At 35.9% G+C, this 27,345-nt stretch overlaps 1 protein-coding gene across 1 annotated transcript in view; it reads left to right on the top strand.

Annotated features, from left to right (window-relative positions):
* The window catches only part of FRAS1 (Fraser extracellular matrix complex subunit 1), a 360,951-nt gene that overhangs the window by 262,050 nt on the left and 71,556 nt on the right, over positions 1 to 27,345 (top strand). The window contains exons 44-50 of the mRNA XM_051966720.1: positions 1,224 to 1,343; positions 3,100 to 3,279; positions 8,949 to 9,073; positions 10,282 to 10,422; positions 11,128 to 11,355; positions 18,958 to 19,071; positions 25,750 to 25,900. Coding sequence (XP_051822680.1) covers positions 1,224 to 1,343; positions 3,100 to 3,279; positions 8,949 to 9,073; positions 10,282 to 10,422; positions 11,128 to 11,355; positions 18,958 to 19,071; positions 25,750 to 25,900 — 1,059 coding nt within the window. The remainder of the gene's footprint in view (positions 1 to 1,223; positions 1,344 to 3,099; positions 3,280 to 8,948; positions 9,074 to 10,281; positions 10,423 to 11,127; positions 11,356 to 18,957; positions 19,072 to 25,749; positions 25,901 to 27,345) is intronic.

The following is a 27,345-nucleotide window of genomic DNA, read 5'->3' as shown; positions in this document are numbered from 1 at the left end:
ATGTCTTTATTTTCTTCCATAGTTGTTTTCCATTCTTCTTTTAAAAGAAAATCTTATTTATTCAGGAGAATTCTCCTTAAGGTTGTTTGCTTTTGCTTAAAAAAAACAAAATTGTCTTCTTTCTGTCTGGAATTTACTTATGCTTTAGCAACATCACTGATAGAATTCTGGTTTATTATGGAGAGGAAAGAGGTTAAAAAGTTTGTGTGTGTGTATTAGAGAGAGAAAGTGAGTGAGTGAGAGAGAGAGAGAGAGAGAGAGAGAGAGAGAGAGAGAGAGAGAGAGAGAGAGAGAAAGAGAAAGAGAGAAACGTGAGATGAGGGGATAGATTAAGGTGAAAATGATGTCTTCCTTAGGTGGGCAATTTGTATCTTTCCTGCTCCCCAAAGAGTACAAGTTAATGAACTAAGCAAAATGGAAGGACATAAATCAGAGCTGCCTAGGGGAAATTACCTGGTTCTGTTAGGAAATGCTGATGCAATGTGAAAGTATAAATGTTAAATGCTACCCTGTTACTAAGCAGTCCCTCCAACATTTTTTAAAAGTTGAGTTGAGGAGGGTCAGGATGGTAAGACTTTGTGCTAATGACAGGCTGAGTTTAGAAATGGCTGCATCCCTGGGGGAGGGAGAGGGAATGGGACAGGATCTTTCTTCAGGGATTGTTCTGTGCAATGGGATTTTGCATCAGCATTCGGCATTCAGGAATGGCTTCATTCATGTTGGTTACACTGGATTGGACCCAGCCCTAGGTCAAAAGGATGAAAACAAGGAAGGGCTAAGCATGGGCAGTGCTTTACCACTCAGTTTGAAGATGGTCACATCCTGACAGAAATTTGGTCGTAGAGGTAAAAATAAGGCTACAAAGTTTCTATAAAGTCATTTTTATCAAAAGAAAGACCCAGCTTTTTCTCAATGAGCCTAAATTTTATTTGGGGAGATAACACATCAACAAGTTTCAGGTTTTTTGACATCTGGGAACATCTGACTTTGTTATGGGAATGACTTTGCTTGTGGAAGAATAAAAAATAAGTAGTGGACACTGAGAATTTTATTCCTCTCCATTAAAAGCTTCCCTCTCAGGAGTGAGGCACACTTAGTTTAAGGTGCTTTGTAAAATTGAAGGGGAAACTTAGGAATGATTCTCTTGTCAGATTTTTGTAAATAAGAGGAACACTAATGGCAAATCTTTATTTACTCTCCAATTCCTTTCCTCTCCTTTGCAGGATGGGTCGAATACAGACATGAGAAGGGAGAATCCGGTGGCAGTTTTGCTTTTAAATTTGATGTAGTTGATGCTGACGGCAACAAGCTGACTGACCAGTCCTTCTCCATCAGTGTCCTAGGTAAAAAGAAGGTATTGGGCTTCTGAAAGACAGATTGTTTAATGAAGTTATCTAGTACTTACTGGGTGCTTTTGGCAGCCCCTTGATTTATGGTGGGAAATGTATACTATGAAACCTGAATCATTTCTCTTCCTCTGAGGGAATTGCAGACATACTCTTCACTGCAGCTAGGTTTGGAGGGGCCTGTTTGCAGCTCATGTGGACTTCTGGGGAGACTGGGGCTGATAGATCGCTAGGGCTTGGGAGAACTGAGCTACAGCTGGGCTAAAACTGATCAGGTGTTCACATTAAGTCTAGCACCATATGGTGAACCCCCAGGAATGGAAGTCTACTAAACTACATAAGGAGTGGCAGCCAGCCCAGGTTATTAAAGGAGTAGCTTAAAACTTCCATGCTCATCCATATTGAACATTTGTGAATGGCCACTGCATTTAGAGCCTGGAAGACCCAATCACCTCTCACCACCTGTCTCTAAAACATCAGGAAGTAGGATTGTCTCCTCTTATTACATTAGGCACTTAACTAATTACTTAATCCTAGACAAATTCATTTCCTTTGCTGTACAAATTTTCTCTTCTCTGAAATGGGGATAATAATATTCACACTAACTACTCTGATAATAGTTAGCATTTATATTGTGTTTTAAAGTTTACAAGTATTATCTTGGTTTATCTTCACAACAAACCTAGGAGATAGATGTTATTGTTCTCCCCATTTTACAGAAAGTGAGACAGACAGAAATCACACAGCTAGTGAGGTATTTAAAGCTATATTTGAATTCAAGCCTTCCTGACTGCAGAGCTAGAATTAGACTTTGTAAACTGCCTATCTGCCTCAGTCTCCTATCTTCCACAGTTGTGATTAAAGCACTTTGCAAATCTTAGCATAAACTGTTAACATGATTATTATTGGGAATGAAAGGTAGTGTGACATCTTGGATAAACAGAAGTATTGCAAGATCAAGAAGATCTGTCATACCCTGGCCTTGTCACGTTGGACAAGTCATTTAGTCTCTTTCTAAGACTAAATTGTAAAGGAATTGCTGGTCTGCATTGGTAGAGAATGTCTCCTTTCCAAAGAAATCATTAGCCAATTAGACACACACATAAACATACTAGAGGTGTGTGTGTGTGTGTATATATATATACATACATATATATATGTACACATAAACATACAGAGGTGTGTGTGTGTGTATATATATATATACATACATATATATACACACACATATCATGTACATACATGTTTATTCATAGGGGATGCATCTACACACATGTGTGTATGCATATATTATATACCTATAAATATGTACACACATACAAATCCATACATGCACACACACACACATATATATACGTATATATGTACATATATATATTAGAAAAGTGCTGATCATTTGTTATTGTTTAGTCATTTCTAACTCTTCATGATCCCATTTGGGGTTTTTCTGGCAAAGATACTGGAGTGTTTTGCTATTTCCTTCTCCAGTTCATTTTACAGATGAGGAAACTGAGACAGAGTTACGTGACTTGCTCAGGGTCACAGCTAATAAGTGCCTGAGGCTGTATTTGAACTCAGATCTTCTTGTCTCCGGGGGTAGCAGTCTATCCAATGTATCACACATTTAGTATGCTGTGGAAATGGCAAACAGTCTAAGTATAGTAATAATTTTGGCATAAATATTTAATACATAGGCAGAGAAAAGGTCAAAACAGGCTTTTAATTTTTGTGACTTTGTTCCCAATGTTCTCAGAAGACAGATTCCCACCCACCATCATAGCTAACAAAGGACTGGTCCTGGATGAAAACTCAGTAAAGAAAATCACAACTCTGCAGCTATCAGCCACTGACCAAGACAGTGAGCCTGGGGAGCTAATCTACAGGATTACAAGGCAGCCCCAGCTGGGATACTTGGAACATGCAGCATCACCAGGTTCTCCTTTTGCTTTTTTTCAAATACATATTTTTTTACTGTTTGTTTTCACAAGGAGGAGAGAGGAAAAGGAGATAATTTGTTACTCAAAATTTCAAAAAAAGAATATTAAAGATTGTTATTACCTTTTAAGTGAAAAAACATGAAATTCATTTTTATTGCTATCTTTTGATTTTAGATCACAAGAAAGAATGCGAGTGGGTGTGAATGAGCAAAACTATATCAAGTCATTTCTTTGCTGTTATGTTATGGTGAAATTTTATAATAATTTTTGTGTTTTTTCTTATCCCTAGAGTCTCAAAGAAAGGCCTGGAGGCAGTAGGTTATTATACTAAAAAGAACTTTCTCTTGGAGGTAGTGTAGAGGAGAGTGCTCAGGATTTAATGCCTTTGTGTGTCTTTGGACAAGTTTGTATGTGTAAAATAAGTGGGTTGGCCTAAATGATATTCCATCCTACTAGCCCACAATCCCAGGATTCAACAGTATCCAAGAGAGAGCCACCTTGTCTCCAGAGTTGATAGTCTTAAATAGAGTCACATTATTGCTTTATTTCAGCTGTGTTTCTGTTTCAAATATAAGCAAATGTGTTTCTCCATTCATTTGCCACCTTAGTTCTTTTTTGGTTAAGAAAAACAGTCTATGATTTTTGAAAGTTATTGACTCCAGGACTATGTACATGGCCTGCCTACCAAATATTTTAGAATTAGCATTAAATCAGAAATTAAATTAATGGAATTTAATCCAAAATACAAAGCAAAAGAGAGAGAAATAAAATCTGGCATTTTACCTTAAATGATAATTTGACAATGGCATTTGAGGTAAAAGCTATTAGCTTGTTTCCAAGCTCATTGCTCTCTGGCCTCCATGATTTAATCTGCTTATGAATTAAAGACCATGAAATTGAGACTTCAAAATCCCTTTCTTATTTTTAAGGTCTGTGATACCAGCTTAGTTAATTAATCATTCACGCAGCCTCCTTGACTATATGATTTGTGGAATCATCCTAGTCTAAATTTTAAAATAATCCTAGAATCATTCACTCAACAAACATTTATTAGTCAGTCACTCAACTGTCACTTATTAAGTGATCACTATGTGCCAGGAATTGTGGTAAGTAAATGTTTGGGACACAAAGAAAGGCAAAAGACAGTGCCTGCTCCTAAAGAACTCCCAGTCTAATGGGGAGATATAATGCAAGCAGCTATATAAGAAGGTATAGACAGAATTAATGGCAGGTACATATATAGAGTTCATTAGCCTTATAACAGGCATTGGGAAAGGCTGCTTGTAGAAGGTGGGGTTTTAACTGGGACTTGAAGTTCATTCAGCTTATTAAGCACCTCTTATTACCTTGAACAGTACTAGAAACTGGGAGAATTTTTTAAAAGTTTGTGGATGTATATATGTATGTGTGTATATGTAGATATACATACACATATACTCCCACACACAGAATTCTAGTCCATAAGGAATTTATATTGTACATATATATGTATGTATATACATATATGTGTATTTATATATGTGTATATGCATATATATGTATGTACACAGTCTCTCTAAATATATATATATATATATGTTATATATGTATGTATAAAATAAATACAAGGTATTTTTTGAAGGGATGACCCTGTGGATATCTGGTGAATATCCTGAAGTTTCAGGATAAAATGGTACTTGCACTGAATCATAAAGGAAATTAGGAATTCTAAGAGGTATATACATGAGCAGGGAATGAATTCCAGGCATTACACTCAGCTAAAAGACATAACAATAGGAGATCAGAGAATCATAGAATTTGACTATTGAGAGAGACTGTTGGGTCTTCCAGTCCTAGCCATGGACTCCTACTTTAATATGGTTCAGCTTCTTCTGGATGACCTCCAAAGAGGAGGAAACTTCAGGTCTCTCTAGTCATTCAGACCGTTCTAGTCCAAGCCTAATCCCTCCATGTGACAGCTTTAAGACAAGAGTCTTCTCATTCACCATTCTTTCAAATGATAGGATTAAAGTGTCATGTATGAGAAACAGTAAGATGTAAGTCAAAACATGGAAAGGAGAGTCACGTATAATAATTTTGGAAAGGCAGGTTTTGGCTCTAGACAGTGAAGGACTCCAAATATCAAACAAAAAGCTTTCTATTTTATCCCAATGAGAGGTCTCCGGAGTTTGTTGAGTAGGGATTGACAGAGCCAAATCTGTATTTCATGCATATAACTTTTGGCAACTTGATGAACATGAATTATGACATTACTGTAATAGTTCAGGTGAGAAATGATGATGACCTGCATGGGGAGACTTTCTGAGGAGAGAGAAGGGGTCAAATCCAAAAGATATTATGGAGGCAGAAATGATATAATCTGGCAATTGATTAGATATGATGAGAGGAGAGAGATTGCAGAATCCATGATGATGATGGGAGATGGAAGGATGATGGTTCCCTTGACAAGGAAATTTAGACTAACTAGTTAGGTTTTTGGAAAAAGATAATTAATTTTGTTTTGGACATGCATATGCTGATGTTTATTCATTTTGAAATGTTCAATATATAGTGACAAGGGCCTTGAGCTAGGCAGAGAAATGAGATAGAACTGAAGACAGAGATCTGAGAGTCATCTCCTCATAGAGAAAACTCAATCTTCCTTTGAATATTTTAGCAAAAAAAGTATGGCTTTTTATTAGATAACATTTATATGATTAAAAGTAATCCTGAAGCCAGGAATCATATTACATGCAGAGTGTATAAAATGTGTTATGATGACATTGCAGGATGCATATTATTAGGGAGATCAGTTGATGTTGTCTGCATCTTTTCAGTTTCAGTGATTTTCCATCTTAAGCTCATTTTTTCTGAGTTAGTCAACACCAAATCAAAAATGTCTCTTTTTATTCTTTATGGAACAAATGTATTTTCCATTTGTGCCTGTGGGTGCCCTAAATCCATTAAAATCCATCCCTAAACTGGGGCTCAAATGTTGCTAAGGCATTTTTTTGGGATTGGATTATTTGCCCTTGTTGATGTCAGCAAAAAACCCAACTTAGCTCTTTCATAAAAAGCAGAAGGAAGTCCCGTTGATTTAAATGTTCCCTATATGATTCTAACATCAGCAGCAGTTCTTTTTATTATTAAAGAAACAAAAAACACCACCACAAAATAGTTTATATTCACATCTCTACTTGTCGTTAACCATTTCTTAAGAAGATAGAGCAGCCTCTTGCTCTGCTGGGGCATTAGCTTCCCGATGAGGCGTTTTATATTTTTTGTGTTTGCAGCATCAGCTCTTAACAGGCTGGAACTGAAATGGTCTATCTTATAGATTTCTGTCTAACCCTGCAGGGCAAAGCTCTATGTCTCTTAGAAGATGTAATAACATCAGGCTAACAGCATTGAGACTTCCAATGTTTTTGAAATCTGGAATGTTAGAGCTAGAAGATCTTAGGGATCATCCGGGAGAAGCCCCTTATTTTATAAATGATTCCAAAGCCCAGAGATAGGAAATGACTTATTGAATGTCAAGTCTGAAAATAAATGACCAAATGTCACAGAACTTATGCAGCTGTAGTTAACTCTGAAAATACCAAAGAGTTCACACAGGCTATCACAACTCAAAGAAATAAAATCAAATAAAAACAAAATAAAACCAAAGAGTTAACAGCAATCATAAGCAAAAAGCTTTCTTTAGAGATAGCAAAATGAGATTAATCAGTAATTGGTAGTCCAGTCTGCTGAAACATAGAACATGTGAAGAATATTAGAATCAAATATACCTGCCAATCGCAACATAGCATTCTCACTCTTTTCATTGTTATTTGCTTGCATTTTGTTTTCTTTCTCACTTTTTCCCCTTTTTAATCTGATTTTTCTTGTGCAGCAAGATAATTGTATAAATATGTATACATATATTGGATTGAACATATTTTAACATATTTAACATATATTGGACACATGCCTTCTAGGGGAAGAGGCAGGGGGGAAGGAGGGGAAAATTTGGAACAAAATTTTGCAAGGGTCAATGTTGAAAAATTATTCATGCATACATTTTGAAAATAAAAAATAAATTATTATTATTTATTCACATTATTATTTTTAACATATTTTTAAATTAAAAAAGAACAAACAAATATACCTGCCAAGGTAGACATAAGGGGAATACATAGATCCATTTTAGTGAGTCTAGATATTAATGCACATAACAATGTAGCTTTGACAGTACGAGAGACAAATTTGATTCATAGTAGGGTTTCATGACTAGAATATGGTTCCTGCAGGTGTTTGAGCTCAGGGATCTTCTGGTGTTGGTGCAAAAATAGTTGGGGGATTTTGCCATAGCTGAGTTCTTCCAGTGGATTTGTGCAAAGAATTGTTGTTATATTAAGCACAGCTTGCTTATTGGGCTTTAGCTCTGGAAAACATGGTGTCTCATAGGAAAAAGACAGGTGTTTCTGGCATCCCAGTTAGTATCCGAGTTAGGACATGGGTCTCTAAATTGTGCTAGTCTAATGACCCATCATTAGCCCAATGTTCAATTTCTCTTTTTGAACAATGCATCTTTCAACATCACCTAGAACTATCCATCTAGATTCCCAGACTGATCTGTCACCTGTGTGACAGTTCAACAGCAGCCAGCCACAACAAGAAGAAAAATGTGTTATGAGCTTGGATTACAATGAGAAGTGTGAAGGTTCTAATATGAAGTAGATTATGGTCCCTTGGCACTCTGCCCAGTTCAAACCATGTCTGGAGTTTTGTTCCCAAGAAGGCATTGCCAAGCTGGGACATTCCAGAGGAGGGCAGCCAGGATGGGAAAGGAAGAGGAAAGGATGTCTTATGAGTAAAATCAGAAAGAACCAAGGATCATTAGCAAAGAGAAGTCCAAAGGGAGGATGGCAGTGAGGGTTCTCACTTACAAGGGAGCTTGAATTTTTCTGCTTTGCCACAGAGGAGGATTAGAATGAAGGCACAGAAAAAAGACAGATTTGAATCTAAGAAGAGAAAGAAGGAAGAAAAAAAAGGAAGAAAAATTCCTTGCATATTGAGATTTCCTAAAGTGAAATGGTCTGCCTTGGGAAATAACGATTTTCTCCTCACTGGAGGTTTTCAAAGAATAGTCGGACTCCACTTATTAAGAAAATTATAGAAGGAAAAAGTTAGGGGGCACATATCATATATTACAATGACTTGAAGTCAGGAAGGCCTGAGTTCAAATTCTGCTTCAGTCACTTAATAGCTGTGACCCTTCATGTCATTTAATTTCTTTGTACCTCAGGGTTTTTTGTTTTTTGTTTTTTTTTGGCTATGAAATGGGGATAATAATAGAACCTTTCTCTCAGGGTAGTTGTGAGAATCAAATGAGATAACCTGTGTAAAGAACTTTGCAAACCTTAGAATGTTCTTTATAAATTGTTATAATTATTATTTCTTGTTCAGATGTGATTTGAACTCTGAGGTCTCTTTCAGCTCGGAAATTCTGTCTCACCTTGCCCATATGTCTGCAGTCCAAATGGGAGGCTGTGTCACATAATATGAATTATTAATAAGATATTCTCTTATCTTAATTTCTGGAGTGTGGGGAGGTTCTGGCCATCATTTCTCTTATCAGTTCTTTTTCTTTCTTTTGCTTTGTCTTCACTCTTGATTATTTAGTGTTCTTTACCTCTTTTGCCAGGCGTCCAGATTAGTTCCTTCACTCAAGCAGACCTAACTGCTCGAAGCATCCAATACATCCATACCAGCGAGGTGGAAAAACACAATGATGCCTTTACCTTCACAATCTCCGATGGAACCAACCTAGTGAGTGACGGAATTCTTTCTCTCTTAAAGCACAAGTGGTTTCACCAGCCACATTTTTCTGTTCAATATTTTACTGGATTCAGGTGGACATTCTCTGCAAGAACAGTTTTACAAGCAGCTACAGCCAGAATATTCACATCTGGTTCAACTTCCATTTTCAAGACTGAAATTGCTGTCTTTACAGATGAATAAAACAGGACGTGTGCTCTATTGGAATAGGCTTTAAGAACCCAGGATTATTGGGCATGATAGGAGAGTGAATAGAGTCTGGGAGACCGAGTTCAAATTCTACTTCAGACACTTACTAGCTATGCAACTCTGAATAGGAATAATAATAGTACCATATCCCAGGGTTGTGTAAGAGTCAAATGAGATAATAATTGTAGAACTTAGCACAGTGACTGGCACATAATAGGTGCTGTATGAATATTAACTATTATTATTGTTAATATTATTATCACTGTAATCTGTAGTACCTGCTGCTAGAAGGCTGCAGTTGGCAGTTTGCTTGAGTTTGAGAGTTCTGAGCTACCATGGGCATTTTAAAATCTGGCACCAAGGTGGTAAATACCTGAGGGGGCATCAGATTGTTTAAAGAGGGGTGGATCAGCCTCTGTTGGAAAAATGAATGCTGATTAGGAGTGGGATGAGACCTATGAGCAGACACTGCACTTTCAACCTGAGCAAAATAAGAAGAGACAGAGACAGAGATATTTGGAAATTGAATCGGAGATTCAGAGAGACAGTCAGAGATATTTAGAGATTGATTCAGAGAGACACAGAGAGAGAGATTTAGAAAGACAGACAGGGGGAGGGAGGGAGAAAGACAGAGACAGAGACAGGAAAGGAAATAAACACAAATGAAAACCCAGGATTATCTTCATATCACAATGAGTACCCACAAAAACCACTACATTAGTGCCTTAGTGAAAGGTGGTGTGTGATAAAAGAACATTTTCTTTAGCCTCTGCTGGATCCATAGTTAATTCTCCCTAAGAATGGGCAGATTGAGCCATGAAGACTGCCTTTAAAAACTTCTTTGTGGGCTTATGCATTCTGAGTTTTCTTGTGTTCCTTTTTCCTAAGTTCCTTGTTCTATTAATTATTATAGAATCCCTGTGTTGGGCTGGGAAGTAGAGATGAAGGGGTGGGGGGAAGAAAAGGGTGAGAGAGGAAAAAAATGCCCTATGCTTTTCTCCTCATTTTAGGTGAGTCAAACCTTTCATATCACCATTAACCCTGTGGATGACTCACTACCCATTGTACAAAACACAGGAATTCGAGTGCAGGAAGGGGTGAGAAAAACAATTACAGAATTTGAGCTTAAAGCCGTTGATGCTGACACAGAGGTAAGGTCGGCTCTTGTCTTGTGATGCTGAGAGATGATGTATATATGTGTGTGTGAATGCGCATGTGTGTTGTTTTGTGTTTGCCTGTGTCTGTGTTTGGGGAGAGTCAAGGGAGAAAGGGGACTTGGTGGTACTCAGTTTTCAGGTTAAAAATCATTAAATTTATAGTTATAATTTTCAATTAGGAAGTTACAAATATGTGACCAGAACTAATTATTTCATTATTTCTCTTATTTTTTTTGGAAAGCATGAAAAGTAAACACATTCAATAAACATTTGAGGAAGAATATTATAAACTAGAGGAGACCCAAGATGTTAGTAGGTTTCAAGGTGGTCTTGCACCTGGAAATGAGAGATTGGAGAGGAGAAGATTTAGGAGAGTTGTGGTAGCTTCCTTTAAATATTTAAGATTGTGAACTCCTTGAGATCAGGGCTCATCTTTTAGTTTTCTTTCCATCTCTGGCACATAATAGTCTTATGAGGAAAAGTCAATTAAAGGATTATAAATCCATTATTAAAGGGGAAAGTAGTTAATGCCATTTTTTCTTGCTTTCTCTTTTTATACCTATAAGGAAATCTCAATGTTTATTTGATAAAGACCCAAGGATTTTTTTTTATTCTTCTGGATAAATTAGGTAAAACAACATTATATCTCCACTTTCCTGGGCTCCATTTCTCTTTCCCTCTCCCTTTCTGTCTCCACAGGCAGAGTCTGTCACATTTACTGTGGTTCAGCCCCCACGACATGGCACTATTGAACATACCAGCAATGGGCAATATTACCGTCAAACCTCTACCTTCACCATGGAAGACATCTACCAGAATAAGATCAGTTACAGCCATGATGGCAGCAACTCCCTCAAAGACCGTTTTACCTTTACTGTTTCTGATGGAAGCAATCCCTTCTTCATTGTTGAGGAAGCAGGAAAAGAGGTAAGAAGAAAAAAGTCTGATTAAGGATCCTAAGCACTGATCCAGGGCTTTCCCCTCTCCATTTCCTTCCTTATGGCTAATGTTTCCATCTCTTGTGATCCTCTCTTGCCCCTTTGGAACAATCCTTCAGCTATATAAATAGTTTGTATTGTCAGAACATGTCTTCTAAAACTAGTGGAGGAAGTTCTAAGTATGAAGCCAGCAAATTTCCTTCCTTTAATGGATTATTTTGTTTGAATAACTAGTTTTTCAGCAGAAATTATTGGGTGCCCATAAACCTTCACTCTTTCTTTATCTTCTATGGGACCATCATTCTTCCCTCTTTGCATTTCTGGATATAACATAGAAGAAGCAATATTACTAATTCCCAGGTACATTTTCCACAATGCCACCAAGAAGAAAAGATGACTTGTTTGGCTGTTCTTCAGTATAGTACAGAATGAATGACTTTGTTTCATTCTTATAATCTCTTTGGCTTTTGACATTGTCAACAACGGCCCCTTTCTCCTGAAGATGCTCCTACCTTGCTTACATGACACTGCCCTTCCTGTTGTTCCTTCCTGTCTGTTCTTCCTCCTCAGTCCTTGGGTTATTATCATCCTTTCCCAGTCTCTTAATTCTCTGTCTGTCCCTGTTTTTCTCTTTTTAAAATGTCTCTCTTAGTAAGTTCATCACCATCAATGGTTTAATTATCTCTATGCACATGACTCATGTAGCTCTCTCCCACATTCTAATTCTATATCAACGTCTGCTTATTGGTATTTCTACTGAGATGTCCCCTGAATCTTCTCAAGTTCAGCTTATCAAAAATGGGAATTGTCATCTTCCTCATTAAATCTCTGCCTTCCCTAACCTTCGCTATTTTTGTTGAGAACACCAGTCACAGATTTACAACCTTAGTCATCCCGATGCATTTCCTTCACTTTTTGCCTCATCAGTAGCCAAGTTTTGTTGATTCTCCTTCTACAAATGTAGCTTTCCCTGCATTCAGGCAGCCAACATGCCATTCCAGGTAATGTCTCACTTAGACTATTGCAGTAACTTCCTAACTGGTCTCTCTGTTGTCCTTCTCTCCTTCTCTCATCTAGCTCCCACAAAACTGTCAAAATAATTTCCATTAAGCACAGGTCTGATTTTGTCCCTCTGCTCCTCAAGAAACTCTCAGTTGTTTATAGAAGAAAATCTAGCTTGATCTCTAAAGCCTACCACAGTCTGGCTTCAGCCCACTTTTCCAGTCAAAATCAACAAGTTTTTATTAACCCACCGCTGCAGAGCATTGGAAATAGACCAAGGTGCTAAGAACATAGGATATATATATATTGTCTGTTGACTATAAGAAAAACATTGGATTCATTGGAACAAATAACTTTTCCAGAACATGAGAAACTTATCTTTTTAAAATGATATTTTAGTCTTTTCTCAATTCTTCCTTCTCTGGAGGTGGATAGCATATTTTACCATTAGCACTTTGGGGGTTTGTTTTGTTTTTTGATCATTGTATTGTTGAGAATAGGTAAGTCATTCACAGTTGATCATCTTACAGTTTTACTATTTATGTGCTCTGTGTTCAAGCCAAATTGGCCTATTCACTGTTCCCCAAACTCTGTGTTCTATCTCTCTTTGAGTTTTTAATTCCTTCTCATCTCTACTCTTTGAGTGTTTCTCATTCTTTAAGGCTCGGCTCAGGTGCAACCATCTCTGATCCCCCCTTTTTAACTCCCTTAGCAATTAGTCTTTTCCCCTTCCTCACCCTACTTGTATTTGCTTTTTCAATGACATGACAAGTTCATAAGCATTTATTAAGCACTTACTATGTGCTATGCATTACGCTAAGTTAGGGGTCCTCAAACTATAGCCCATGAGCCAGATGCAGCAGCTGAGGATGATTATCCCCATCACTCAGGGATATGAAGTTTCTTTAAAGGCCCACAAAACAAAGTTTTTGTTTTTACTATAGTCCGGCCCTCCAGCAGTCTGAGGGACAGTGAACTGGCCCCCTATTTAAAAAGTTGGAGGACCCCTGTGCTAAGTGCTATTGAATCTTACAAGAGAACATAAGCTAAATAATAAGCTAAACAGATGCATCATTTTTTCTTGTGTTTGCAGCCACAACACACAACACAATCCCTTGCCTTGATAAGTGCTTTTTTGAAGAGAGACAGAGACAGAAGGACACACAGAGACAAAGACCGAGAGATAGAGAGAGACAAAGAGAGACAGAGATAGAGAGAGACAAAGAAAGAGAGAGACACAAAAAGAGAAAGGGACAGAGAGATAGAGAGAAAGAATGTGTATGTGTGTATGTTGAATTAATCTGCATTTGACATGCAAGAGAAGGAACACCTGCTCTGTCTTCTGTAGAGCAATCAGCCTGGGAATGGGTTATACTAAGTTAACCTTGTGTTCCAGTACAATCTCCTGGGATTCTCTCTGCTATTTGAACACCTGCATTGTCATTACTGATCAATCACTGGTTTCATTTTCCTTTCTTTCCTAGTCTGCAGTTTTTCCTCAGTTGGTTTGTTTTTCAAAATATCAGAATGGCTCAGTATGTGGCAATAAGGGGTCTATTTTCCTCTAGTTAGCAAGGGGAATTTAATGGGTTTCCTGGGTGATTCTGAGAGATCAGAAAGAGTGAAAATTAAAAATTTGACTGTTCAACATGACCAAAAAAAGTCATTCTATGCAGCTTCTAATCCTATCATCTTTTACATACTTTGTTACCTGAATCTATCTCTGATTTCCTCAGTATGATTGTTCACTCACAGTCCATTTCCATTTTCTCATCCTGTATGAATGACTCTAGTCCATGTTCATCTGTCATGCCATGGGTCTTTCTTTAGATCACTTCAAATTATGTATTTACCATTGGAGCTCTCAGGCTGATCCCATGAAGTCAATAATCATTTGTTTGGCATCTACTGTGTTCCAGGCACTGTGCTAAGCACTGGGGGTACAAAGGCAAAAAGGATTCTTATACTTTATATCATTTCTCCTATGCAAATCTTAGTTAATATACTATAGCCTATTTACTCTCGTCATAGACCTTGCTATGTTGCCCTTTGTGTGACTTACAACTTTAATGCTTTTCACACTGTGGTATGCTATTGCTCATAACTATGCAGTATCACTGGATGAATAATGGAACTTATTAAAACCTCTGTGCAGCTTTCCTAAATGTAATCAAGCCCACTCTCCTCCTGTTCATTTTGAATCCAGTTCACCATCATCCACAGTTTCTGGCCCAGATCTCTTCCATGACACTGAAAAACACATCTTCATCTTTTATGGTCTTCATGGTATTAATTAAAAGATGATTGAATAAAGTCATCTTTATTGTTTTAGAAATCTTGTATGATCTTAATGTATGCAAAAGAAACATGCTTGAAGGATTTTTAAGAATCAAATGCTTTTATATCATCATTAGACTATAAACATTGTAAGATCATGTAGATTGCCTTTTGATAAATTGTGTGAATGCACAGCTATGTCCTTGCAAAGGTCTTGTCCCTTTTCATGTCTTCATAAAGGAGACTCCCTTCCCAATGTATGTGTAGATTATGCTCATTAACATTTTATAAATATAGGCTAGCCGGCATATGATATTTTCTTGATTATTTTGTCAGTAATAATCTTTTTTTAAAAACAGTCAGGCCTTTTCTTTCAGTTATCTTGAGAATCATTTCCTCAGGGCTCTTAAAATTGAATTGCAATCAGTGAAGACCTTCTCTATATTTACTTGTTCTAGTCATACTCTTTTTTTTATCATTTTTATTTTTTGAGTACCATTTATACTTCCTCATGCAGCACTTTTGGAATGATAATATTCAAATGGCTTTAACTCTTCTTGATGGAGAAAAGAGTTCATTATAGAATTCTTCACAGATCCTTTTTATTATCTCTTTTTCAGTATCATTCTCAAATGCCTTCAGAATAATCTAGATTAGTTGTATTTCTGCAAACTTTCTATATGCTCACCTTATTCTTCCTCTTTTTTGGCAGTTGATTTGCAATCATTACAATTCCTTAGGAAATTGTTAATAATAGGTTTCATTTCTTTCTATCCATTTTTTATTATTTATCATCAATAGCTTATTTAAATAGGTCAGATAAGAGTTATTTCTGTTCCATTTCATATCTTCTTCTCATTTTTTATTTTTTCTTATAATTTGGTAATGATTGATGGGCAGCTGGTAGCAAAGTGATCTGGTCCTGGAGTCAGGAAGAGCTAAGTTTAAATCTGGCCTTACATACTTCTTAGCTGTATGATCCTGAGCAATTCCTTCCTCTGTAAAATGGGGATAATAATAGCAGCTACCTCCCAAGGTGGTTGTTAGGATTTGTAAAACACTTAGCATGGTGCCTGGCAGATTGTAGGCACTATATAAATGTATATTTGCTTCCCTTTTCCCTTCTCTGCTTTTGACAAGTCAGTGGTCTGTTTGTACACAGATAGTTGATTCAGAAGTAAGAGCCACTTGGTATCATTTTCTGTGTGCTATAAAAGTTTCATTTTTTTTAGTATGCTGTGTTATCACCCTGTTCAGTGTTGGCCTGCTGACCATTTCTTAAAGAAAATATTCCTAGCAAAGAAATAAAGCATATGTATAACCTCCAAGCTTTTGTGTTCTCCCATTTTTTTATGCTTATAACTATTTTCAAGGCACTTTTCACCAGCCTCTCCTGTAGCTACTTTGGCATTGAAGTTTCCAAGGAGGAAGATATATATATATATAGATTTGATTTAGAGGGTTTTATCAAAGTTTTATTTTTGATGAGTTTCTCTATTTTTCTTCTATACTACATGTTGGTTCATGTTTCATCATTTTTAGTCCTACAAGTCAAAATGACCAAATGTGCTACCAGTTGATGTTTCTTGTCACCATTGGATATGTGCTAAAAACCAAGCCCACCAACATGGAAACATCATGAGTCAGAGAAATATCTCTGGATTTAAAAACAGAGAATGTGGAATCAAATCTTGGCTCTGCCATTTACTATTTGGACAAGTAAATTATTTCTCTCTCTTTTTTATCCTGAGGCAATTGGGGATAAGTGATGTGCCCAGGGTCACACAGCTAGGAAGTATTAAGTGTCTGAGGTCAGATTTGAAGTCAGGTCCTCCTAACTTCAGGGCCAGTACTCTATCTACTGCACAATCTAGTTGCCTCATAACTTATTTCTCTTAACTCATTTTCCATATTTGCAATAGTAGGACAAAAAACTTTGATGGTCTCTGAGGCTTCTTCTATCTCCAAATCAATTTATTTTATTTTTAATTGATAGAATAAGACAAACATTTCCATTAACATAGTAAGATTAAAAATGATTTTATGTAAAATTGCTATACAAATTATCATGTAAATTTCTTTTTTTTTATTCCTTTAAATCTATGGTCCTACTCATAGACCATATGAGTCATCTTTCCATTTAGCTTCAAGTTCATTTTGTCTTCTATTTCCAACTAAATATTGGAAACAGAAGTCATCATTTAAAGTGAGAGTGTCAAGACTGATGTGATTCAGTTACCCTATTAGTGTCTACTCATTGATCAATGAATATGGATCACCTATTGGAGTCTGAATAATTAAGTGTTTATTCAAGGTCAAAAAAACTACAAGATTCTTAGTAATCTGTTATCCCCTTTTCCACTGCTCTTTCATTGACCCAAACTGAGGATCTTTTTGTATTTTTTTTTTCTTTAAGTTGTTATAGGCATCCCAGTAGTGATGAATGAGCTTTTTAATACTGAAATCTAGAGTTGGAAGGGAAGCCTCAGAGACAAGCTACATAGAAAAATAGAAAACTGATGCTGGGGAAAGTTAAGTGGCTTATCTGAGGTCACATAGGTAGTAATGATAAGAGGCACAGTTTAGTTGCCCTTTGGGCAAAGTTCCAAATTGCTCTCCAGAATAGTAAGATCAGTTCACAACTCCACTAAGAGTGCATTAGTGTCTCAACTTTTCCATATCCTCATCAACATTTATGACTTTCCTTTTTTGTCATGTTGTCCAATCTGATAGATGTGAGGTGGTAATCAGAATGGTTTTAATTTTCATTTCTCTAATCAAAAATGACTTAGAACATTTTATCGTGTGGCTATAGATAGCTTTTATTTCATCTGAAAACTGCTTGCCTATATCCTTTGACTATTTAACAACTGAGGAATAGATTGTATTCTTATAAATTTAAGTCTATTCTCTATATATTTGAAAATTTTTCCTGGTTTCTGCATTCCTTCCATTCTTGATTGCATTGGCTTTGTTTGGACAAAACATTTTTAATTTAACATAATCAAAATGATTTATTTTATATTTCATAATGCTTTCTAGCTCTTAGAAATTTGCTTTTCTAATTTAGTGATGATATCACCTTTTATGTCTAAATCATGTATCCATTTCGACCTTAATATATGTGATATGAGATGCTGGTCTATATATAGTTTGTGCCCTGCTGTTTTCTAGTTTTCCTAGCAGTTTTTGTCAAATAGTGAGTTATTATCCTAAAGGCTGAAAGGTCTTTGGGGTTATCAAACACTAAGCTTCTATGGTCATTGACTATTGTGTCTTTTGTATCTCGTCTGTTCCACAGATCAACCATTCTCTTTCTTTGCCAGTACTAGATAGTTTTGATGATGAGATCTGGTCACCTTCCTTTATATTTATTTTTTTCATTAATTACTTTAATGTTCTTGATTATTTTTTTCTTCCAGGTGAATTTTGTTGTTATTTTTCTAGCTCTAGCAAGTAATTTTTGGTAGTTTGATTGGTATGGCACTAAATAAGTAAATTAGCGTAGGCAGAATTGTCATTTTTATTATATTGGCATGGGCTACCCTTGAGAAGCTGATACTTCTTGCAGTTGTTTAGGTCTGATTTTATTTGTGTGAAAAGTATTTTGTTATTGTGTTCATGTAGTTCCTGGGCTTGTCTTGACAGGTAAATTCTCAAATACTTTATATTGTTTACAGTTATTTTAAATGGAATTTCTCTTCTTTTCTTTTGCTGCTGGGCTTTGTTGGTCTTATAAAGCTAGATCTTTTTTTTAGAGACAAGAAAAAGCTTATTTCAGGGGGAAAAAGAAAGATTTCCTCAAAGAAATTGAACATTGTTTTTTTAATACTAGAAAGACTAGTATTCTTAAATTCTAGAATTTAAGAATACCTTGAAGCATTGTCAATTGATTTAGGGCATTTTTAATATATAGGGATAGTAGAATAAAAATTATTTCAAAGTAAAATTGCAATATTTTTACATTTATTGATATGCTTGGACCTTTAAGTATTAATAATAGTTCCAGTTAACTTCTTATGAGAGGATATTGTGATCTATAAAAAAGGGAAATATTTAATATCTTTGAATGATATTAAAAACCACAAAAAAAACCCAGTGGTTAAAAACTTCAATGACAATGGAAACCCCATGAATATGTATCTTTGATTCTTCTTGTTCCAAATTTGCTCTTGTCTTCATTACAGAATGCAAGCTGGTAACCTCAGTTCTATTTTCTATTCCTAAAGCTCCATTTCAAGAGTTGCACTTTTCCCCCATCTTGACTATGCAATGTTTTTGGTGCCTATGAATGATGGCTTCCTTCCTTTAGATTGTGACAGCAGCACCCCAGCGGTTTAGAGTGGACATCCTTCCAGTGGATGATGGTACCCCAAGAATTGTCACCAATTTGGGTTTGCAGTGGCTGGAGTATATGGATGGACAGGTAAGCCCTTCCTAGCTCTGTGTGCTTAACTTAATTTACTTGAGTCATTTTTTCTTTCCTTTAGTAGCTACTTTACTATGCAAAGTGACTTCTGGGTATACAGGTGTGAAGCCTACCCAACTCATCAAAAATGTATGTTCTCCTGAAAATGAACATCTGGTGAACAACTTAAATCCTTGTTGTCCTATTTAAGGAGAAAGTTAAAGGATATGAAAAATTACTTCTCTCTTCTATGATTTATTAGAGAAAATAAAGTTCTCCTAGATAGAATAGAAGAAAGACTCCAAGAGGTGAAAGACTTTGAAGAGGCAGGAAAATCAAAGCTAGGGCCAAATAGTGAGACCATAATATAGAAGATGAAGAAATGCTGAACCCCTTGACCTGTAGGAGAGGGATGTAGTTATTTCCTGCAGGGTGTGGAATTGGAATGTCATGAGAAAAAGCATTCTCCTATCCTCTATTAGACAATAAGGACAACAAGTATCTATGTTGTGAGAAGATTTACATGTGGAAGATCTATGAGAACATATAGTTCAATTCTTATCTCTTCCTTATGCAGAGACAGTCTGCATAGGGGCACATGTCTCCCCAGATGTGCAGACCTTTTAAATTATTTGACAGCCTTCAGAAACTTTTCAGTTCTAGTGACTGTGACCCATTTCACATGAAATTGGATGATAAAATAAGACATTCTTTATAGCATTAGGGCGGGATTAAAGAGAGTCTTTAGATAAGAAAGAAAGATGTATGTAGTTGATTTAGCCATGTCCAACTCTCCATAGCCCTATTTGGGGTAGTGGACAGAGCACTGTGTAGCTGCCCCCAAAATGGGCTGTCTTGAGAGATAGCAAGTTTTTCCATCTTTAAAAGTCTTCAAACACACTGGATGACTAACCACTTATTCTCTATGCCATAGTTGAGTAATCCTGGTTGTTTTGTAATTGTGTATGGGTTGGACTGGGATCCTTCCAATTTTGTTTCTCTGAATTCTATCTTCTGTCTTCTCTGAGGTTAATCAGATCTTGACTTTCAAGCAAATTTATCTCTCAGGAGGCAAAAGAAGTAGATAAGTGAATTTAGTAATCAGCTTAGAAGGGAGAGAATCTGCTTGATGAAGGGAAACCAGAGAATTGTTGAGAGGATATGTTAGTGAAAAAAGAGAATCACATATGTGCCATGAACTGGAAAAGCAGGTTACATGAAAGGGAGTTGGGAAGGAATGGAAGAAAGTTGTACATGACAACACGATTTGGAACTGTGGCTGGAAAGTGAGGTAGATGCTTGGTTCTGGGCAGTGGTTATTAATGAATACATATTTATTAAGCACCTATTCTAGACCAGGCTTAGCTCTGGAGATACAAAAAAAAAAAAGACAAAAAGATAGTTCCTGTCCTCAAGGAGCTTACAATTTAATAAGGTACAGGGGAAAAAACTCTGGAATCTGAAAACCTGAGTTCAGATCTGTTTCGACATTTGCTATTTATATAATCTCAGGCAAATTAAAGCCACTGGCCTTAGTTTCCTCATCTAAAATGGAGGGAAGAGATAAGAATTGAACTATATGTTCTCATAGATCTTCCAGATGTAAATCTATCATTCTTTTGGGGAGAGAGGGACACTCCTAGACCCATCAATAATGTGAATGTCGAGTAGTTTTATTTTTAATAGTAGTGATATGTTTGTACTTAATAATATAACTTCCCCCAAAAGAATAAGATAGTGTAATGAGAAGATTATTGTATTTGGAGTCAAAAGATCTGTTGAATCTCAGTTTTGCCATTCTGGTTTTTTCTGAGCTTTAATTTTATCCTCTATGAAATTAAGCATTTGCTCTCAATGGGTAATGGTTATTACAGATCTAACAATAGCAACCCAAAGCAAAGACTCAAAGAAAATAAAAATGAATTTTTGACAAGGATTTTATGAATAGATAAACATTGTTCCTTTGGAACACACAACCACACATCCAAGCTTAATTTTTTTATACAATTAATGTCTCTAAGTGAGGCTTTTTTGTTTGTTTTTTTGTTTTGACTAAAGTGCAAACTCTGGCTCATGTTATTTTTTAGAAAAACCTAACTAAGGTCCAACTCACAAAGATGCATGAGGAAGGGATTTTCTTCAATAAGGATATTTATACAGTGCCAGTTACTATAGACACTCTTAAAATATTAATACTTACTGGTCATTAATGGTATCAATTTAGTAAGTGGCTTGAGTTCTTATTGTAGTCCTAGTAACTACATCTATCCAGAGCTAAAGACTATATCTTTTATTAGGAACTCTATGACTATTATAATGCTCATGTCATTTGTGGCTCATAAATGTCTTTACCACAGATTAAGGAGAGATAATTTAAGATTCTTTAGACTCCCTGAAGACCATGATTAAAAAAAGTCTGGGGATTATGTCTCAAGAATTCATAATTTATGATATGGAGCCAATACATAAAAGCCACTTTTTATTTTGATGGGCTAAAAAAATCTTTAATTGAATGAACATCAAAGGAGGAGGTGGTTGCTGAGTGATGATGCTAAAGGTAAGGTTTTGCCTCTTCTTCCAGGACCAGTCATGGGATATGAGCATATCTAAGTCTAAAGAAAATGGCCAGGAATGCTGGATTGTGACTAGGGAGTCTAATCTCAATGAAAACTAGATGGAAAAACCCAAGAGAAAGAACTTTAAAATAAAGGGAAATTTGTTTGCTATGATGTGGTGCTCCCAAAGGACATTTTGAAAAGGATGGGGCATGATTCATGAGTGGGAGGGCTGAAGAGAAGGATGTGGATGAGAGCATGGGGAGTGGAGGTTTTGTTCAGGTCAATGAGTTTAGTGTACTGGAGAGAATATCCAGAGAAGGGTATTGGCAGATAGATATAGGTGTAGAAGATGAATAATGATGATCACTGTCTGAAAGGAGTTTTTTGGTGGACCAAATGGAACATATAGGGGTTGAGTCTGCATTCACCTTATTCATCCTAGTCTATATCTGAGATGAAAATAATTTAACAGGCCCTCTCAGGTTGTCACAGGGCATTGTTCAGGGCCTGAATCCAGATCATTCTTCACTGTGGCTGAGGGAAAGCTACATAGGTGGGTTTTGCAGCAGTCATACAGTCCTGGCCAAGCCTGATGATTGATTATAGTTTTATGTAACTATGTTTATCTCACTTTTAAAGATATGAATTAAATAAAAATTAAATCAGTCTAACAGACTGAAAGAATTGGGAGACTTTCAACTAAATAACTACAAGATAGAAGTAAAAGGGGCAGAAAAAGGGAATTAAAACACTTAACTGGTTTTCTCAGTGTCTTGGAGAAAAAAATTATCCATACCTGTTAGCAGGGAACACCCTTGTCTTACTGTTCACAATGTTTTCTTTCTTTTCTTCCATCAGAGTCCCTCTATCCATGCTTTTTCAAAGCTTAAAGCAAAAGCTCTTCCTCCCAGTAATGTGGGATTCCCAGCTCAGAACTCCTTTTAGTGTCTCTATCTCTGTTTCTATCTTTCTATCTTTCTCTTTCTCTCTCTATCTGTCTCTGTCTGTGTCTCTTTGTCTCTCTCTCTCTCTCTCTCTGTGTCTATCTTAGGATGGGGACAAAAGAAATCTCTCTCCAGGCTTGGAACTCCCAGGATTTCTATTTAGGTCCTGGATATCTTTCTCAAACCCCCAAAAAGGCTTGATCTTCAAAGGTCAAAGGCCAAAGGCTTCGTCCTCAAAGTTACCATGGAAGGTTTTCTTTGAAGGTGAGAAGACAGGAGTTTGGGGATAGTAGCAGTAATCCAAAAACAAAAGAAAGAAAAATAATATCAATGAAATATTTAAATATATACAGAAAAAAATTCAGAAAGCAGTATGTACAGAAAACAAGCAAACCATTGTGGGTGGTACTACTGTGTTAAGTTTAACATGTACATATATACACATATGTGTATATATGTATATGCACGTGTGTGTATACATACACGCACGTGGATGTGTGTATATTGTATGTAATAGAATAATGGTTTCTTATAAAATCTTTTTTTTCACTTTTTTGTACTTGAAAATGTTCCTGTTGTTGATCATTTTCTGTTTCACAATAAAACATTTATAAACTATGTTTGAAATAGGTGAAAGAACAAGGAGGAAATGAACCACTAGCTTGGGGCCAGTAGTGTAATGTTAATAGATGGGAAAGAAAAGGAACCTACTCAGTTCTCATTTTTATTTTGTCTTTCCTGTCAAGGAGAATAATCTTCAGACTGGAAAGGGCAGAACAAAAATGGTTAAGGGGAAATTGAAGCCTAGTTTAGGTGAAGAGTTAGAAGAGAGCCCCTGGGTGCTTGAAATGAATTCAAGTCTTCTAACCCAGACAAATTCTCCCCAGGATACCAAAAGAACTTGCAGATGTGATCACTGAACTACTTTCAGTAATCTTTTCAGAATTGTGGGGAATGGAAAAGGCTTTGGAAGACTGAAGACACAGTGGGCAGGTGTCCTAATTAAAATTTTAAAAAGCAAGAAGCTAGATTCTGGAAACTGTAGACAACAATTTTGACACTGCTCCAACCCTACTACAAATTATTAAATATATGTTTTGGTGATTACTTTGAGGGAGAAGCTATAGTCACACTGACCCGGTACAGTTAGCTGGTTTCACAAGAACAAGTCATGGTGGACAAATGTTTTTTTCCTTTTTTTTTTTTTCCTTGGGACGATTACAAGACTTCTTGATAAAGAGATTGTATTAGATACCATGTAGATGGATTTCAGGAAAGCATTTAACTAAGGCTTTGTAGAGAGGGTAAAGAAGCATACTATGAATAATGTATGTTACAATTAGGTGGATTTCTAAAGATAGAGAAACTGTGATCAATGAATACTTAGGTGACAGAGCCGCAAGAAATTGACATTACTTTGAAGGACAAAGTTAGGATCAATAGAGATCCTTATAGACTATAGGAGAATGGGCTAAGTCTAAGAAGAAGAAATTTAATATGTGTCTATATGTGTGTGCATGTGTAATGGAAAATGGGTTATGTTTAAGAAGATGAAATTTAATGTATATATGTGTTTATACATAATATGTATATATAGAATGGAGAATGATTTTTAAGTGTAAGGAGATGAAATTTAATGTGTGTGAATGTTTATATATATATATATGTAAACATAATATGGAGAATGGGTCAAGTCTAAAAAGATGCAATTTAATATGCGTACACATATACACATATAATGTAAAATCCTTTACAAGTTCAAAAAGTCAGCTGCACAAACCCAGGATGGAAGAGATGTGACAAGGCAACATGCTATTCATGTGATAAAGGAACTTGGACACATTTTTCACCTTTGTTAAGCCTCAGTTTGGCATTCTTTACCCCACACAGTTGCTGTTTAGAAAGCTCCTTGTACATTTTAAGTATTGTCTGAGAATTTTCAACTCCTTTGTCCTCATCAGAATTACTCTAACTATTCAGATTACACCTAGAGTTTTAAGTTTCTTTCTAGACACTGCATTTTAAGAGAGACCGTGACAAACTGGAGTGTATTATGGGGGGAGAGCCCCACATAATCACTTTACAAACATTATCTCATTTGTTCTTTAAACTCATGTTACATGAAAAAGAATTGAAGGAAATAAATATGTGTATATGTGTAGTGTGCATAATATACACATACATCTGCATGCATGTGTATTTAATTTATTATGTATGTATGTTATCTGAAGGAGAATTGACTCTGCTATCATGGATTCTGATACATGATTTTGCTTCAGTTTTTCCTATGTAAAATTTTCAAAAGGAGAGAAAAGGAGTTAGACTTATTCTCTGTGACTTCAGAGAACAAAACTAGGAGTAGTGGGTAAAAGTTAAAGAAGGATATTTATCTCAATATAAGATGAACTTTCTGCCTAAGAGTTCATTTTGTCATTGTTCAGTCGTTTCAGTTATGTCCAAGTCTTCATGACCCCATTTAGGGTTTTCTTGGCAAAGATACTAAAGTGACTTGCCATCTCCTTCTCCAGCTTGTTTACAGATGGGGCAAACAAAGTTAAGTGACTTGCCCAGGGTTACACAGCTAGTAAGTCTTTGGGGCTGGGTTTGAACTCAGATTCTCCTGATTCCAGGCCTAGCACTATATCTCTGTACCATCTAAGTTGCATCACCAAGGGCCATAGCCTGAGAATTAGAAATACCTGAAAGTGAAATGGGTTACCTCAATGAGCTAATTTCCATCTAGAAACAAGTCTTCATCTCAAGTTAACAGGGACATTGTAAGAGGGATTCGTATATCAGTTGTCTTTAAATTCTATGATTTTTGAAATTCTACCATCAATAATGGGTAGCTGGGTAAAGAGCCATCCATTGAGTAACATGGAAGAAAGAAGGGAGGATTTTTAAGTTTTTACTGTGTCCAAGGCCTATGCATGTTTGCTATTCAATTTTCACAACAATTTTGGGGGTGTTATTATTTCCATTTTACAAATGGGGAAATGGAGGCAGACAGCAGTCAAGTGACTTAGCCTGATCCTACAGCTAGTATGTTTCTGACCCTGAATTTCAACTCAGGACTTTCTGACTTTAGGCCTGGTATTCTATCCAGATGTTCCACCTGGATGCCTTAAAAAAGGAGGCAAGAAGCCTATTTAATTTTCTCTACAAGAATGAAATTTTTGGGGTTTGTATTCTAGGCAACCAACTTGATCACCAAGAAAGAACTAATGACAGTGGACCCAGATACGGAGGATAAACATCTTGTCTATGAGATAACAACTGGACCCAGACATGGCTATGTGGAGAATAAACTTCACCTTGGCCAAGCTGCCACAACTTTTACCCAGGGTAGGCAACTGGAGGTCAGGAATCTCTATGTCCCCCAGCCTTAGGACTTCTCCTGATCCAAGGACTTTTTCTATCTATAAGTCTAGTAGCCTATTGACCATATATTTATTTCTGAGCTTCTGATGAACCAGTTTATATATTTTTAATATTTCCATTTCTCCTGTGATCTTTACCTGTGACCTAATGTCCCCCTTCCTCTCTTTCCTAGCTGCTTTTACATCATGGGTATTCTTACACTAGATTCCATGAACTTTAAAAAATAGCTAACTGTATTTTAATAGAAATAATTTCCTTTGCAGTTGTCTATATTTTGTTTTATGCATTTAAAAGTATTATATTAAGAAGGGACCTATAGTCTTCTCCAGTAGCCCCTGTAGCCAAAAGAGCCAAGATACACAAAAGATAAAGAAGTTCTAATATATGCAGCAAGGACCTCATAATAGGGCTTTGGGAATTTATTTCTTTCACATTCATCTTTTACATCTTTTCCTTTGTTTACCATGGCCTGATTTAAAGATATTTTTGTTCTCCCATGAGGGTTACTTTTCTGCCTAACAAAACACAAATGATGTGGGATTTTTCCATTCCTAAGAAAATCATTTTTATAAAACCACAATATTTTTTTAAAAAAATCTAAAAAACACAAATAATTTGGAGGTTTTAAATGTTTTTTTTAATTTTAAGGTATTTTATAATCTCTTTAGAAACAACATTTTTAAATTTTTATTTGTAATATTAATTTTAAAAAATTTTTTCCCTTCCTCACCAGTCATTGAGAAGACAAGTAGTATGATATATTGTACATGTGAAATCATGTAAAACCTACATCCATATTAGCCATGCAAAAAAAAAACACCTAAGAAAAAATAAAGGGGAAAAGTTATACTTCACTTTGTAATTAGAGTTCATTAGTTCTCTATAGAGGTAGATAACATTTTTATTATACACATTTTAAAAATTAAGAACAATACTTCTAAAGAATGCTTTAAAATATTAATTCAACAAAGATTAAGTGCCTACTTACAAGGCACAGAAATTATGTGGAATTTTCTAAATTCTAAGAAAAGCATTTTATAATCCCTTTAAAAAACATAAATAATGTTTTTTTTTTACTTTTAAGAAAAGCATATTTTTATGTTTAAAATGACTGTACATGTGTAACTTAGATTGCTTGCTGTCTTGGGGAGAGAGGAGGTAAAGGAGAGAGGGAGACAAAATCCAAAACTTATAATTTTACAAAAAAATGTTGAAAACTATCTTTACATGTAATTGGAAAAACAAAATGCTGTTGTGAAAAAACTAAGAAAAGCATTTTATAATTTCTTAAAAAACACTTTTTCAGTAACCCTTTTAAAATATCATTTTTTTAGCTTTTATGAAAAGTATGTGACAATCACTCTTTATTATTCACACACCAGAAATATTTTGATCTTCTTAATTATTTC

Source organism: Antechinus flavipes, chromosome 6 (assembly GCF_016432865.1).
Source record: "Antechinus flavipes isolate AdamAnt ecotype Samford, QLD, Australia chromosome 6, AdamAnt_v2, whole genome shotgun sequence".
Classification (NCBI taxonomy): Eukaryota; Metazoa; Chordata; class Mammalia; order Dasyuromorphia; family Dasyuridae; genus Antechinus; species Antechinus flavipes.
Note: the sequence above shows the minus strand (reverse complement) of the source record. Positions and strands in the feature narration are given on the sequence as shown.